Genomic DNA, 15,899 nt, shown 5'->3' on the forward strand with positions numbered 1-15,899 from the left:
TGCTTTTGTCCGCATAGGAGAATACTCATCTAAAAGTTGCTTAGAAATAGTTTTTATCTTAAATATTATTGTCGTTATTATTTTGCCTGAGATAGGACCCTGACCCCTTCCATACTTTGTTCTGTTACCCTCAGGTTATCGCCTTCCTCATAGTTACAAGACAACGGTAGCAGTGGGTATCACGCTCTTGGGCAAGAACATGTGTCTCTCTTTTTTATCAGGGACAAACATCTTTCCCAGAAGTCCCCCAGCACATTTTCCCTCATAGCTCGTTGGCCAGAGTCATGTCATATGGCCACTCCTACCTGCAAAGGAACGTAGGACAGTAAGTAAGGTGGGAGGGAGTCCTGCCAGTGTGCAAGAAAGAGAGGAGAACAAAGACGGAACAGATAATATCTGCAACACTGTTATACAAGATGATGAGATGGGTCATTTATAATGCTTATAAATAAAAAAGTTGTAAGTGTAATATACATCTAGTTCTAAGGCCTGAACTCTTGCCCCCCAAAATTCACGTTGAAGCCCAAATCCTCAAGTCACTGTGTTTGGAGATAGGGCCTTTGGGAGTTAACTAAGGGTAAATGAAGTGATAAAGGACCCTCATCTGATAGGCCTGATGCCCATATAGGAAGAAGAAGAAAAGTTGTCTCTTTCCAACATGTGAGGACACAGTGAGATGGTGGCCATTACAAGCCAGGAGGAGAGCTCTCACCAGGAATCAAAGAGGCCAGCACTGTGGTCTTTAGACTTCCCAGCATGAGAGAAGTACACTTCTGTGGCTTAAGCCACCCAGTCTGTAGTACTTCGTTATGGCAGCCAAGCAAACTAATACATCTAGGAAAGAAAAACCTTGCCACCCTCCCTGCTTCAGTGGGACTCTACACGGTTGAACGAGGACTAGTATAAATCAGCAATGTTCCAAGAGTGCTTTTCCTCACTCTTTGCATGGCTGGTTCATGAGCATGCTCCTACTTCAGCCCCATCCCCAAAGATCAATCTTGGAGAGATTTTTTTATTTAAGTAGACAGTCACTTGGTTTAAGTCCTAATCTTCTTAGATCCAAAGCCAGCAGTATCTCTGGAGTGTAACAATCATTCCATTGCCAAAATATCAGTGCAATACATGTTAACATAAAGCTTTAAAAAGGAGACAAAAACCAGAAAATTCCATGCCTGTCCAGTTCTTACATTTTTTCAAGCCAATAGAAAATGTTAAGAAGAAAATGGGTTGCAAAAGTTCAGTGTTTGTTTCTCAGTGAATTAGGGAGCAAAAAAAAAAAAAAAAAAAAAAAAGACACATTGTGCTACATTATCACTTTCCAGTTTCTGGCCAAACCCCTGTAGTTTTCATCATGCATCATTTTTGTGATTAATGATGTGCACCCAGTTAATGGAAAACAGCAGATTAGGTTTCCACTAATAGTTTTAGAAGTTATGTCTGCCTGCCTCATTTGGTAACAACCTCACTGTTCAGTAAGAAACTAATGGATTTAATCCCAAAGCAGAACTGAGTTTTATGCATACAAGACAGGTCAGATTTCCAGACTGGAGAAAATTACACTTTTAGAGGTGTGTTGATCTTCAGCTGAAATTTAACACTGAGATAATGCCTCATAATGTTTTGGGTATCTTTTTCTTTTTTTTTTACTTCTATTTGGTGATCAATTTGAAATTTTACAGTACTCACTTGAGGCCTATAAAAATAGGTAGAATTAGCAACTTGTAACCATGGCAAATAAAAAAAATATATGATATGATACTTCCTATAATTAGTATACTGAGCCAAAAAGACATTTATTGCTCCGAAGACACAGGTGAGAAGCAGTTCCTTATATATTAGTATATCATTGCAACGCTTATGTCATAAACAAAATTTACATTTCTTTGTTCTCTTTCACTATAGAAAGTGTTGGCTCCAAATAACTGTAGTTTAAGAAAAACAATGCGGTACAGTGAAAAGCATACGAATCCAGAAATACAGGAATCAAGAGACAAGAATTATAGTCCCATTTATGCCTTAAATTACTTTGGAAACAAATCTTTTGTTTTCATTTTCCCCACTATATTTTACATTTATCTCTCTTAAGTCATTTAATAAGTGCTATATTGTCTTGAGTTTTATCTCTGTGTATCTCATATTTCCCATCTGGACTAGGCCCCCTAAGGGCCGACCCCACATCTGATTTACATTTTTATCTCCTCCAGTGCCCAGCTAGAACATAAGCTTCTGGAGAAAAGGGATTTGCCTGTATGTCCCCAGGGGTTAGCATGGTATAATCTCATGTTAATAATTTCTCAAACAAGTGGACATTTTATTTTTATTTATTTGAGAGAGAGAGAGCATGAACAGGGAGGGAGGGGTGCAAAGGGAGAGGGAAAAGCAGACTCCATGCTGAGCACAGAGTCCAAGCTGGGGCTCGATCCCACGACCTTGAGATCATGACCTGAGCACAAGTCAGACGCTTAACCAACTGAGCCACCCAGGCACCCCAGTAGACATTTTAATAAACACAAAACCTAGGGGCACCTGGGTGGCTCAACCAGTTAAATGTCTGCCTTTGGCTCAGGGATCAAATCCCACATCCAGCTCCTGGTCAGCGGGGAGTCTGCTTCTCCTTCTCGCTTTGCCTCTCCCCCTGCTCCTGTGCTCTCTCTCTCTCTCTCTCAAATAAATAAATAAAATCTTAAAAAAAACAAACACAAAATCTAGAGTCCTGGGATCGAGCCCCATGATGGGCTCCCTGCTCGGTGGGTTATCTGCTTATCCCTCTCCCTCTGCAGCCCCTCTTCTTCTCCTTCTCCCTTTGCCTCTCCCCTTGCTCCTGTTTTCTCTCTCTCAAACACAAAACCTGAAAAGAATAACATGGAAGAGGACAGATGAATAGGCAAAGCACAGAGATCTTTAGGGCAGTGAAAATCCTCTATAATACTACAATGATGGATACATGCCATTACACACTTGTTTAAACTCTTAAGACTCTACAGCACCAAGCGTAAACCTTAAAATAAAATTACTATGAACTTTGAGTGATTATTATGTGTCAGGGTAGGCTCATCCATTATAATAAATGTCCCACCGGTGGGGGATGGTGATAATGGGGGAAGCTGTGCATGTGTGGGGACAGGGGGTTTATGGGAAATCTCTGCACCTTCCTCTCCATTTTGCTGTGAACCTAAAACTGCTCTACAAAAATTTAGTCTTGAGAAAAAAACAAGCAAAAAGAAGAACACCACGCTTTCAAAACAGAAGAAAATGTTGAGCATATATTAAATCCAACAGAGTTCGCAATTTTTTTATCTACCCATCATGTTAATCTAACTTTATGGTAAACACATACTATGTGTCAGACACCTTTCCAAACAGGTAACCAAAATTCAGAATTTTTCCTTTATTTCATAATTTCATGTATATTACTTTTTTCCTTTTTCAAATAAGAATTGAAGTTCCTTGGGGTTAAAAACTGGTATTTCCTCATTATAGTCCACAACATAATTAATTTCCTGTTTGGGCATCTTCTGTTTAGGCATCTGGCTAGTTGAAATTTCTAGGAAGGGTAAATCACACCAAAGATATACTACATCTGTTCCAGATTTTTAGTTCAACAGAAAAAGGAGAGCTAGCCTGTACAGGGGTTTGTTGTTTTTTTTTTAAATCCACTTCCAGGAGTATGATTTTTATATAAAAATTATCCTATACTAATTAAAAGTAGTAGCACCATGGGGTAATTTTCTTTTTGATTGTTGTTGTTGAAGTTGATGATAAGGAAGGAGTGTATTGGAGGGATGGTCGGGTAACTAACGGCTCAGGCAAATAAAAGATAGGATTTTCCACTAGAAATACAAAAGAAAAGGGAATTCAAAAAATGAGAAGGTTAAAAAAATAAAAACTTTTTAAAAGAGGTTTTGGAGAGTGTAAAATCTCTGGAGAACTGAAGTTGAATAAACTGAAACTGGAAGAATAGTTTCTATGCCTATCATAATTTACTTAATCTACTTAATCTAGAGTCTAGGAAAAATTTTTTAAAAATACAATGTTTCTTTAAGAATTAAAAAGTCGGTAGGCTTCTAACATAGCACAATGTATTGACTACATTTTAATTTTTAAAAATCCATAAGATTCTGCATTAAGCAACAGTCAAAAGTTTTTCATGCTATTTCCTACTGGCAAAAATGCTACATAAATACAGCTTATGTTATGCTGGTGTTACCAATAACTGACATAGAGGTACAACTAGGTATCTAAATGACAGAATCAATGTAATCATCAATCAAGTAATCTACTGAGCACTAAGCACATGAATAAAAATTATTCTACTATGGTTTTTGTTCTCATTGACTGTTAAGTTTTGCGGGTTAAGGGAAAAAGATGTGGAAGAAAAGTAATTAATCACTTAAGTAATGATCTACTGCTCAAATTTCAATCAGCGAGAAAGAAACATTTACCCACAGCTTCCAGGTTATGTAGTAATCTTTTTCTCTGACAAGAAATCCCCAAAAAGATCTCACTGGCCAGGCTGAAACTTGCACATGCACTTTTTGTACTGCTTAAAACACGAAAGATATACATAACCTTGGGGAGTTTTGTCATGCAAAATGAGACTGAACAAAGAAGCATCCAGGCCATGATAGTGTAACTCAACATTAAAATTAATATTGCAGAAACGTGTGCCATAAGAAAATGTTATTAAAATATCAATGACTCAAAGACAGATCTTGCAAAAAGTAAGAAAAGGTAATTAATTATATGTATGCTATTTCTTAGTTGTGAAGGCATATTAGCATGACACCTAGGTATTATTACTTATTGGATTTATCAAAATCCACTTCTATGTTTTTCTTTAAAGATATAACTAACAATTTGATTCCTTAAAGAACAATCTATACAGATAGCAAACAGCAAACAGTGTTGAATACAGGCAATCTGACTCCAGAAACCAAATTTTTAATAATTTTGCTAATTTGTTATTTGGGCTTAAATTTATTTTAAGGAGGCTGAATCTGCTGATAGTTTTCTTTTCTTAAATCAGAGCTTTTTCTTTTCAGTGTTAAGCTCCAATAACAGGTTCTAGTGAAGTCAGTGAAAGGACAATGCGTTGTGAGGGTGAACCAGCAAATGCCAACCCACCGTTGTCAGAGATGAGCCCACCGATCTTGCTTCCAGTGCCTCAGCGTTAGTTTCATACACTTTCAGCCACCCACCTACCACATGCAGCCCTCCCAGAGCCGTGCGCCCTGGAAAAGCAGATAGCTTTCCTAGGCTGAAGAACAACATCCTTCAGCTCAGGAATAACGGAACCAACTAGTACTGGATGAGTATGTGTCAATAGACACATAACCCTGAACAAAGAACCTGACCTGTGGAACCATCCCTATGAAGTAAGAGGCTTTTTAATAAAATAGAAAAATCAACTCATGACAAAGCAATTGTATTGTGTTCCCTCCCTGAGGAATAAAGACAAGTTTCACCTGAAGTTCATTTTTCAAAAGCAGAAATGAACTGTTCTTAGCTTATAAATTACCCACTAACCAAAATAAAATATACTTTTACATAATGTATTCTCATTAGGTTCTGTAACAAACGGCAAATAGACAAGTCTTTTAAATCTCAAGACCTAATGCAAAAGTGAACTTTCAAGAGTTAATTTTCTGGGTCCAGGGACAGATTTCCCCTGCTATTGAACAGTATAGGGTCCTTATGAAACTTTTCATAAACCTAAACAGGATAAAGAGGCAATTACATTAATTTATATGGAAATTTTTGGGGGCGTTCCCAGACCCAAAAATAACCTCTTCGCCTTTTCTGATACCTTAGAACACATCTTGCTAACAGATGTACAAAATAAATCCAGATAAAGCACAGAGGCTCACACAGTTCAAGCTATGGTAGCGTGATGCTAAGATGTTGAAGGTAGTTCCTGGGGAAGGAGCTTGGCGGGGCCCCTCTTGCAGCCAGCCTGCGTGCTGGCTGCTTCCATAATGGCTCGCTGCAAAACAAAGTCTGCACACTATTTTAGCTTTTCACCTTTTTTCAGAAAAACAGAAATCCTCTTAAGATTTCTTTCGGTTAGCGTAACGGTTTACTAAAACTTCGCTTTAGTAAAAGCGAAGTGGCATAAGGTGATATTTCAAAAAGCGGAGGATAGTGCTACTGAACCTTATAGGAAGGATTTTGAAAAACTCTCCAAACTGGTAAATGATCACTTTTTGTTAAACCATATAAAATCAGCCTCACGAAACATAAAGTAGATATATTATTCATTGTCTGGTTTAATCATAATTAAATCAAGTATTTCTGGGGGAAAAAAACAAAGACATGCGGACAACTTTTCCTTTTTTGTTTGCTTATTTTGAAACTCCATGTAACTGACAAAAATGTAAGTAATTATTCAAAATGCCTCCCCCTTAGATGATATAATTCATGAAACACTATTTCATATTTAGTTTCCAAGTGTTATTGTCAGAAGTCAGCAACCAATCCAGTCTGAATAATGCACTCAAATCAAAAGGACTTTTTCTTCCTGAACAGAGATATGGAAATAAATCTGTCAATAAGCAGCTCTTTGTCAAACAACCAACAAATTTTGTACCTAAAACTACTGTTTTTCAGTATGTGGAAATAATCTCACTACTTTGAAGGTTGTGTGTCAATGCATTTAAACATTTCCTCAAGCACAGGGCGAGAGGAGGGCGAAAGAGATGATCTCTGTTCCAATGCGCTAGCATTTACCTCTAAGTATTACATATACAGTGAGATCCAATGACAGGAAAGCATAAACCAGAAAAGCATAGGCAATTACCTGATATTCATTGGGCCAAAAGGTGCTCACTGCTAGCTCCGCCCGAAGCCAATCTCTACCCGTGAATCCAGTCACGTTCCAAATTGGATTGGCAAGAGGTCCTTTATTCACCCTAACCAATATGTTCAAAGTGCCAGGATTCAACCCTTTCTGGCTGTATAACAGGTAACTGAAATCAATACAGTGAGTGTCGTTCTCCTTCATTGTAGGCAGCTGAAGTCTGGCTTTTTCTCCAGGGTCATGATCTGAAGAGTCCACTATCATATAGGAACCTGAAATGACATTATACATAATAAAGCTAAATAGACACAAAAGCAAAAGGGAATATCTAATAACAGAAAAAAATGGTAAAAATAATAGGAATCCATTTTGACCATTAAATTTAACTCAAAAGGACTGTCTTCCAGAACAGAGTCATAGAAAAATATCAAACAAGTAGGTGAACTCAATTTTTAGTAAGTAACAGTTATTGTTCAAAGGACATAATACATATCAATTCATTTACTCTCTGAAACAACCTGTTTTACAAATTAGTAAACTGAAGTACAATTAGTAACTTACTCATAGTCAGATAGAGTAGGTAGAGCCTGGTTCAAATCCAGATCCCAATCCCGTAGTTTTACTAAACAAAGGTCTTTCATTATCAAACAAGCAAACAAACAGAAACAATACCTTATTGGCCTGGTTTCCATAGAGGGGGCATCCTTCCTTTTCCCTATCATACTACTCTTACAGAGAGATGGGTTAACTAAATGCAGGCACAATCCTTTCTGATTTCAGATCCCAAGATCATCATTTACACAAGCGGGGTGACTAACCACTCTGTACTAACCACTCTGAACTTAAGTTCAGGGAATAAGGATACTTTGCAGTGTCAATGTGAGGACAGAAGTTGAAAATGTTGATTTTTTAGAGCTGAGAATCTGACACATAGTGGATTTGCCTACTTCTTTGAGGTTTGCCCACTAAGCTATCAGCTAACAACCATGGCTGCTGGTCCCAATTCTGCTGCGAGAAACCTGGCTTGAAAACACTAGTCTAACTCCACTTCCTTTGACTTAATAAATATTTCTTGGTTGTCTGCCAGGACATAAGAAGTGCCAACCTCATAGCACCTCATAGTTCCACCCTCAAACAGCAGAACTGTAGTGCTAAGTACAAACATGGGACTTGAACATCAGCGGCCGCTATTAGTCCAAGGACCTCTGCAGAAAAACCACCAGTTTTTCTCATGTTGCTGTGGATTTTAACAAAGATACATATCACAAAAATATCAATACATCTATTTGTTACACTTAAGGTAGAACACAATTTGATGGTAATACACCCCTAGGATGTAATTAGAATGTATTAGGTGTAGTATTACAGAATCCAGCGTTACAAGGATTACACTTGGACCTCTCTTCCTGACTGATCAACCCTGTTTCCTCCCTAAAACATAATGACATTTATATAACACACTAAATACTCACTGACTACTAATCTAACTAGTTCAATTAACCCCAAAAGCAAGTTCAAATCATGGCAGATAAGAGGACTTCTACTACCTAAGAAACTGAAATTTCAGATCTGATGAATGCCCATTCCAGAGCTCAGAACTTATGTAAAGATTTCATATGATAACACCATCAGTTATCAGGCAAAGTTCAGAATATCCTTACTATAGTGATGGTTACTGATATTACTTCCACTTTATTTTTCTCAGTGTTCATCTTCTCTTGTAACCTGAAATTCTCTTTTTTTATTTCTTCTTGATTCTCACAGATTGCATGCACATTAATAGAATAAATTGGTCATGTATATTTTTGGAGAAATTATGTCTTTTTTTTTTTTTTTTTTAAACAGGATATCCTGGATCCCAACCCAACTTATTCAGGCAGGATGTTTCTATTCTTGGTTATACTCACATTCTGAGGTCCAGGGCTGATCTACCGAGATTTCTTTCAGATTCACCAAAGCAGAGCAGACTAATGATTGCTTTTAACCAAGACCAGGCCTGATACCTGAGACAAGTTACTCACTGTGAGTGGGCCTCAGCTTCTTCACAAACCTGTGACCTATTTCTCCACTGCTACAACAGTTTTTTTCTTTTCAGTGATATATTATGGCAGTAGTGAATTTAAATTATTTTTACAAGTCTTTATCAATTATGGTTTCTGATTGTCAATTTCAAAGTAGTGCTCTCTAATTGACTTACAGGCTTTCAAGTAGTTATTTTCTTCCATTATAAAATAAACTTTGGCATAAAATATGCTTTGTCAAACATCTTAATTACATACTGTGATATTTACCATTAAGACCATTTAGCAATTTTCATCCAGTTGCACTTTTAAGCTATGATAATTTTCTTATTAAGGAAATGGGATGAGCAAAGTATATTAATTTGTAGGAATTACCAATTGGATCATTAGAAAAGACAAAAGTCACAAAATAAAAGCTTACTCAAACTATTCCAGCATTTCAATACAAGTTAATTTAAAAAAAAAAAGTGCTGATATTTCATTCTTATAGAATGTTTCTGCTAAATGGGCTTCTTTGAGTGCAGCCTAAGTATTGCTACATTTTCTGAGTGTTATGAAATAATATGCATTTATTGCATGGTTCCAGAAAGGAAGAAGCAAGCACTAGCACCAAAGAGCCAACCAAATACTTCTGCCAACCGATTTCATAGTGGCAATTTACCCGGTAGGCACCATGAAAGTAGCTCCCTATTTGACATAAGAGTTACTTTCATCATCCCAAACATTGAGAACACTATGCTATTCTTATCAAGTTCTAAAAATTACTGCTACAGTCTCCCAGAATAACTGGCTATAACACTTAGTGTCAGGAAATTCTACGATATGCATTTCCCTCATTCTTTATGTCCTAATTTAAGCTTACTTACTATAGTTCTGTCACCAGCTAACGAATCCCTCAGGTTTCTAATAAGAGTTCAGTTCTATTTAGTTCTGATTTACCTATCTCAAGACTTAATAATGAAACATCTGTGTCAAACATGTATTATGTAGTAACCTTTAATTAATGTGATTTCTTTCATGTGGCCCTACAAATATTCCTTGCAGTTCCTGGAGCAACAGAGGTCTCAAATATATCATTTAAGACATGAAAGAAAAACTTACTAGACTTATGATAATTTTGTTTTAAAAAGTATAGCTTTTCTGGAGAGCGTTTTGATAATGAGAATCGAAAATCTTAAAAGAGATAGATATCCTCAGCTGGTGATTCCAAATCAAAGCATGTAAACTAGATAAACAATTTGTATTATACAAACATACAGCTTAAAAAAAGATGTCCATCTCATCATTACATTATTCAAAATTGAGAAAAATATGCGCCTGGCTGGCTCAGTTGGTACAGCACTTGACTCTTGGTCTCCGGGTTGTGGGTTTGAGTCCCACTGTTGGGTGTAGAGATTACTTAAGAGTAAAATCTTTTAAAAGCAATAAAATAAAAAAAAATTAGACAGAGAAAAACAAAAATATTTTAAATGTCCAATAATAGGCAATTTGTAAGATTATGGTAAATCGATTTGATGAATAATTCTGCAGTCATTAAAAACGAATTACCAAAACCACTTGATAGAAGATATTCACAATATGTTAAGTAAAATAAGCAGGTTATAGGGGCGCCTGGGTGGCACAGTCATTAAGTGTCTGCCTTCGGCTCAGGGCGTGATCCCAGCGTTCTGGGATCGAGCCCCACATCACGCTCCTATGCTGGAAGCCTGCTTCTTCCTCTCCCACTCCCCCTGCTTGTGCTCCCTCTCTCCCTGGCTGTCTCTCTCTCTGTCAAATAAATAAATAAAATCTTTAAAAAAAATAAGCAGGTTATAAAATATTATACCCATTTTGAAAAATGACAATTACAATTGTGTAAATGTGTGTATTCACATAGGTACACATATGCACGCACATATGACGGGAAAAAAGAATATATAGCAAATAGTTAACTATATTATCAAAAGGGAGCTATAACTGTCTTCTCTTTTCTTATTTTCATGTACATTCACTGCGAATGTTCCATAATGAACATGCATGAGATTTGTACTTTAAAAAGAGAGAGACTACGTGAAGATTATCTTACATAAGTAACATCAAATAAATAATGATAAATACTTAAGAAATAAACATAGGTAGTTGCCTTTTAAAAATAAATCCTATTTGCATCCTACAGATTAACAGCACCTTGGCTTTCAAAAAAACACAATACAACTATCAGAAACTTCTTATTTCAATTCATTAAAAGAGAGGGGGGCAGTGCGTAGACTAAATAGCAGTTTTTATTTAAAAAGAATACCAAAGAAAACAAGTCCCATATTCAAAAATGCCATAGTCTAATATCTAGATGAGTAAATAATGTCCTACGGATTTTATGTATTAACAAAAACTTTATCTTTAAGATATACTTCTAGAAATAACAATAACACAGGAAATAGGATTAACTGCACAGAAAATAATGAATGATAAACAGGTTTCCATACTTCATCTTAAAACTCCATTTATAATATCCTTTAGTATACCGACATAATATTTTTACTAAATCAATTCTTACTTATTGAAGGTGCCCTGTTAATTAAACTCAAAGAAATTTCCACTTCTCTGCCTGGTACTGACGACCCTCCATGATCTTTATCACTGTACCTCCTGACTCCTCCAACCTTACAGAGCCCTCACGACTTCCCCGCACACCATGCCAGTTTCTTCTCCAGCACGGGCTCATGTCTGTGTAAGAAAGCCTCCCTCATCTCAGCCCTGCACCAATTCTTGCCCCTTGATCTTCCTCAGCACCCCATCCAGATTGAGCTTTTCCTGCCTTGAAGTTCTTTGATACACAGTCTGCCTTCCTGGTTCTGGCCCCTAATTATGCACTGCTTTTGTACAAATTTTAAATAATTTATACAGGGATTGTTTATCCCCCTCCGAAGAGTGATAAAAAGCACCTAATTTTTTCAGAGTCCCATCAGCAGAGAGAAGCCACACAGAAAATGTAACAGTGAAAGTGTGATATAAGAATCATAAACGATGAAACGCAGAAACTCTGAAGTTGTAAGAGAACCCAAAGAGTAACCACAATACCCAAGGAAGGGCAGATGCGGAAAGAGGTCGGAGGCTGCTGAGAATCAGATCTCCTGAAAGAAGGTGTAGTTTTGCAGCCCACTGGATGGTGAAGAAGGTGGCTGGGGCACTCAGGCCAGAGCTGGTCCACAAGCAGGAAAGACCCCATGCATCAGGATGGCATGAGGCCGGGCGTGTGCTGTGAGCACGTGGGGGGGCCCACAGTGAGGTCCACGGCAAGGTCACTAGGCCAGGAGTGGGGCCGGGAGCACAGTAAGGGACTGAATGCACCGTGCACATCACTGACCCACTGCCAGCTCTTCAGTATCACCATGAAAAAAACTAAAATAGAAGCACAATTCAAACAGGAGTAGAAGCACCTTCCTGCTAAAATCCCTTCAGCACCCACTGTGGACAAACTACAAGACTGTAGCATTAGCGCTGCACTAGCTACAAAAGAGAAATGCTTCAGCAGTCAACCTCCACTAGCCCAGAACAGGTAATAAAGGGTGGATTGGGAGCTGCAAAAACAATGAACTGAAAACTGGCACAGCATCGAATGAGGGCCTTGTATATGGTAGAAGTTCAATAAGTACTTGTTAGTTGGTTATCTGGATGACTGAGTAAGTGAGACGGAGACAAAGAAACCAGCTCTCAAAATGTAACAACATGTACTATAGAGGCAGTGACTTTACCTTTATGTGAGAGAAATTATCAGAAGATGTCAAAACAACAGCAAAAATAAAATAAACAGTTGGAACCGGTGTATGGTGCTTCCAGACAGAATCACTTGATGAAAGAGTATAATGTTTGGAAGTACACACTTAACATTTTTATGAGAGCCACTCTTCTGTAGATGAAACACCTTCTATTAGAGCAAAGGTTCGCTAATGTTTTAGTCTCAGGACCACTTTTACACTCTTAAAAATTATTGAGGACATCAAAGAGCTTTTGTTTCTGTGAGTTTTAACTATCAATCTTGACCATATTAGAAATTCAAATTGAAAAACTTCAAAAAGGTTTATTAATTCTTTTAGGATTAACAAAAGTAAATCCATTACATGTTAATCTAAATAACATGTTTTTATAAAAACTACTATATTTTCTTTCTTTTTTTAAGATTTTTATTTTTTATTTATTTATTCAACAGAGATAGAGACAGCCAGTGAGAGAGGGAACACAAGCAGGAGGAGTGGGAGAGGAAGAAGCAGGCTCATAGCAGAGGAGCCTGATGTGGGGCTCGATCCCATGACGCCCGGATCACGCCCTGAGCCGAAGGCAGACACTCAACCGCTGTGCCACCCAGGCGCCCCAAAACTACTATATTTTCTAAGACAAACAAAAAATAATATGAAGAGGGGCACCTGGATGGCTCAGTCACTTAAGCGTCTGCCTTTGGCTCAGGTCATGATCTCAGAGTCCTGGGATGGAACCCCACATCAGGTTCCCTGCTCAGTGGGGAGTCTGCTTCTCCCTCTCCCTCTGCCATTCCCGACCCCTCACCCGGGCTCATACTCTCTCTTTCTCTCTCAAATAAATAAATAAATAATACTTTAAAAAATAAAATAATATGAAGAGAGCATTGTTTTACATTTTTGCAAATCTCTTTTGTCTGGCTTAATAGAAGACAGCTAGGTTCCTGTTTTTATTTAACCATTCACTCTGTTGTAATATCAGATATCATGTAGCCTCTGGGAAATTCTACCATATACTCAGGAGAAAATAGGAGAAAAAAGGGAAGGCAATATCCTAGTGCTATTATGACAATAGTTTGACCACGCTGAATCCGGAAAGAGTCTTAGAAACCCAGGACCACATGTGGAGAGCCACTAAATATTAATACATATAATCCTTTTATCTTTATTCTCTAATGACAACATTTTCAGTGATTTTATTTATATTGCATCTACTTCACCCAGTCTCTTCAGGGTATAAATATGTACTCAATGAAATGAAAGTCTTCACTGGGATGATAGGTTGGAGAACAAAAATCAAAAAAATGCTGACTTTTTGTACCTCAATATAAATATAAAAGGTGTATTAGTCAGGCTTCATCAGAGAAATACAACCATTGGGACACCACACACACACACACACACACACACACACAGAAAGAGATTTATTATAGAGAATTGGTTCACATGATTATGTAGAATGAAAAATCCAGACCAAGAATAACCAATGACACAGTTCCAGTCAGAGTCCAAAGGCTTAAGTAAAATTCTATCCTAATAAAATAATTTTTGTGTGTTCTGAGGACCATTTTGAATAGCTACCAAAGCACCAACACACTGTGCAAAACAGTTATTTCTTGGCATTGAGTGAGATCTTCCTAGTAGAAACAAAGAACATGCCAGAAACCGTTGGTGTGAAAACACCAGACATGCTGTATGGTAATATAGTTGTGCCCAGCCAGCTTAAGAAGCAGTAATCAGGATCCATGGGTAGAGAGAACAGTAACAACTGAAATTGTGATTTGGGGTCCCAGACCATCTGGGATGATTTCTTCTTTGTCGTGAAATTAATATCACTTAAGCATTTCTGTTGCTGTTGCCTTTGTGCTAAAGACAACGACATTGCCTACTTTTTCGTATGTTTCGCTTTCATTTCCTTTATTCAAGCTTCTTTTCCTCACCCCATTTTTCTTCATCTGATTAGGTGGCAACATAATATACCAAGTGACTAAAATTAAGAACCGAGAAATCAGCTTGATTTTCCCCATCCTTCAATTTCCTCTTATAATCCACTAGCAATTTCTTTTTTCTCTACATCCAAACTATGTCCTCCACTCATCCACGTCTCTTGATCTTCACTAGTTTATCCAACTCCGATCTCCCCTCATGGGGACAACTAGAACCACTCCCAATAGGTTTCATGACTTTCACACTAACTGCCCTACAATAGCTTTCTACAGACACCTAGATTTATTTTTTTCAAAACATACAATTAATCATTTTTCATCTGTACAGTGCAATGAGCATTAAATCCAAACTCTGTACTCTAGCTTATCGGCTTCAATATAATCTGGCCCCTGACTTCCTCTCTCACATGATCTCCTTCCCCTTTCTTCTATATGCTCCAGATACAGTGGGCTTCCTTCTGCCCATCAAAAATCCAAGCTTATGCCTGTCTCAGGTTGGAGTACTCTCCCCTCCACTGGATTATTTTCATCACTCAGGTCTTGGCACAAATGCCATTTATTGGTGAAGCGTTCCTTGGTCTCTTAAAGTAGTTCCTTCCAAGATTCTTCTCTTTCTTTTTTTTCTTCTTTTTTTGAGAGACAGAGAGAGAGCACGTGAGTGGGGGAGGGAGGGAGAGAGAATCTTAAGCAGGCTCCATGCTCTGTGTGGAGCACCATGCAGGGCTGGATCTCAGGACCCTGAGATCATGACCTGAGCCAAAACCAAGAGCTGGACACTCAACCACCTGAGCCACCCAGGTGCCCCCTTCTAAGATGCTTTCTAACATGTCATTCTTTGTTATTTCCTTCACGGCACTTGCCACTTACTGAATTTGTTTACTTGAGTGAAAGACTCCACAAAAAATTCAGAGTTCATGTATCTTGTTCATCTAAAAATCTAGAACAATGTCTGGAGCATTTAGTTTGAGACTAAATGTTTTTGTGACAAAATTTGACAACTCTTTATCAGTGTTTCCTGTTCTGCATATCCTTAGCACTTCTGTAATGCTCTCTTATACACCAAATATACAATATCTATCTGTGCATCTGCCCAATCCCAGTGTGAGCTTTTTGAGATCACGAACTTTTTTTTTTTCCACCTTGTACCTAACAGAGAGATTTTTGCAGCTGTAAACTTTTGGTGAATTGAATTGGAGGCAAGCAAAAAATGAAGAATCTCAAAAATGGTAACTGTGTTGGTTTTATTTCAAATATAAAACAAAGAGGAAAAAAACATAGAACCTGAAATGACTTTAAATCAATCTTCTCAATCTTGACAATTTCCCCAAAAGATTACAACATTTTGGTAAGGCTGATAGGTGCCCTCATTTTTTTGCATGGTCTATTATTAATTCTTCAAACTTTT

General features: G+C 37.6%; 1 protein-coding gene across 3 annotated transcripts in view; it reads right to left on the reverse strand.

Annotated features, from left to right (window-relative positions):
* Positions 1-15,899, reverse strand: part of PTPRK (protein tyrosine phosphatase receptor type K) — a 541,453-nt gene that overhangs the window by 336,781 nt on the left and 188,773 nt on the right. For all 3 annotated transcript variants that reach the window (XM_045805582.2, XM_045805583.2, XM_045805581.2), the window contains exon 3: positions 6,797-7,068. In XM_045805582.2, coding sequence (XP_045661538.1) covers positions 6,797-7,068 — 272 coding nt within the window. The remainder of the gene's footprint in view (positions 1-6,796; positions 7,069-15,899) is intronic.

Source organism: Ursus americanus, chromosome 11 (genome assembly GCF_024610735.1).
Source record: "Ursus americanus isolate L20-20 chromosome 11, mUrsAme1.1.p, whole genome shotgun sequence".
NCBI classification, from domain to species: domain Eukaryota; kingdom Metazoa; phylum Chordata; class Mammalia; order Carnivora; family Ursidae; genus Ursus; species Ursus americanus.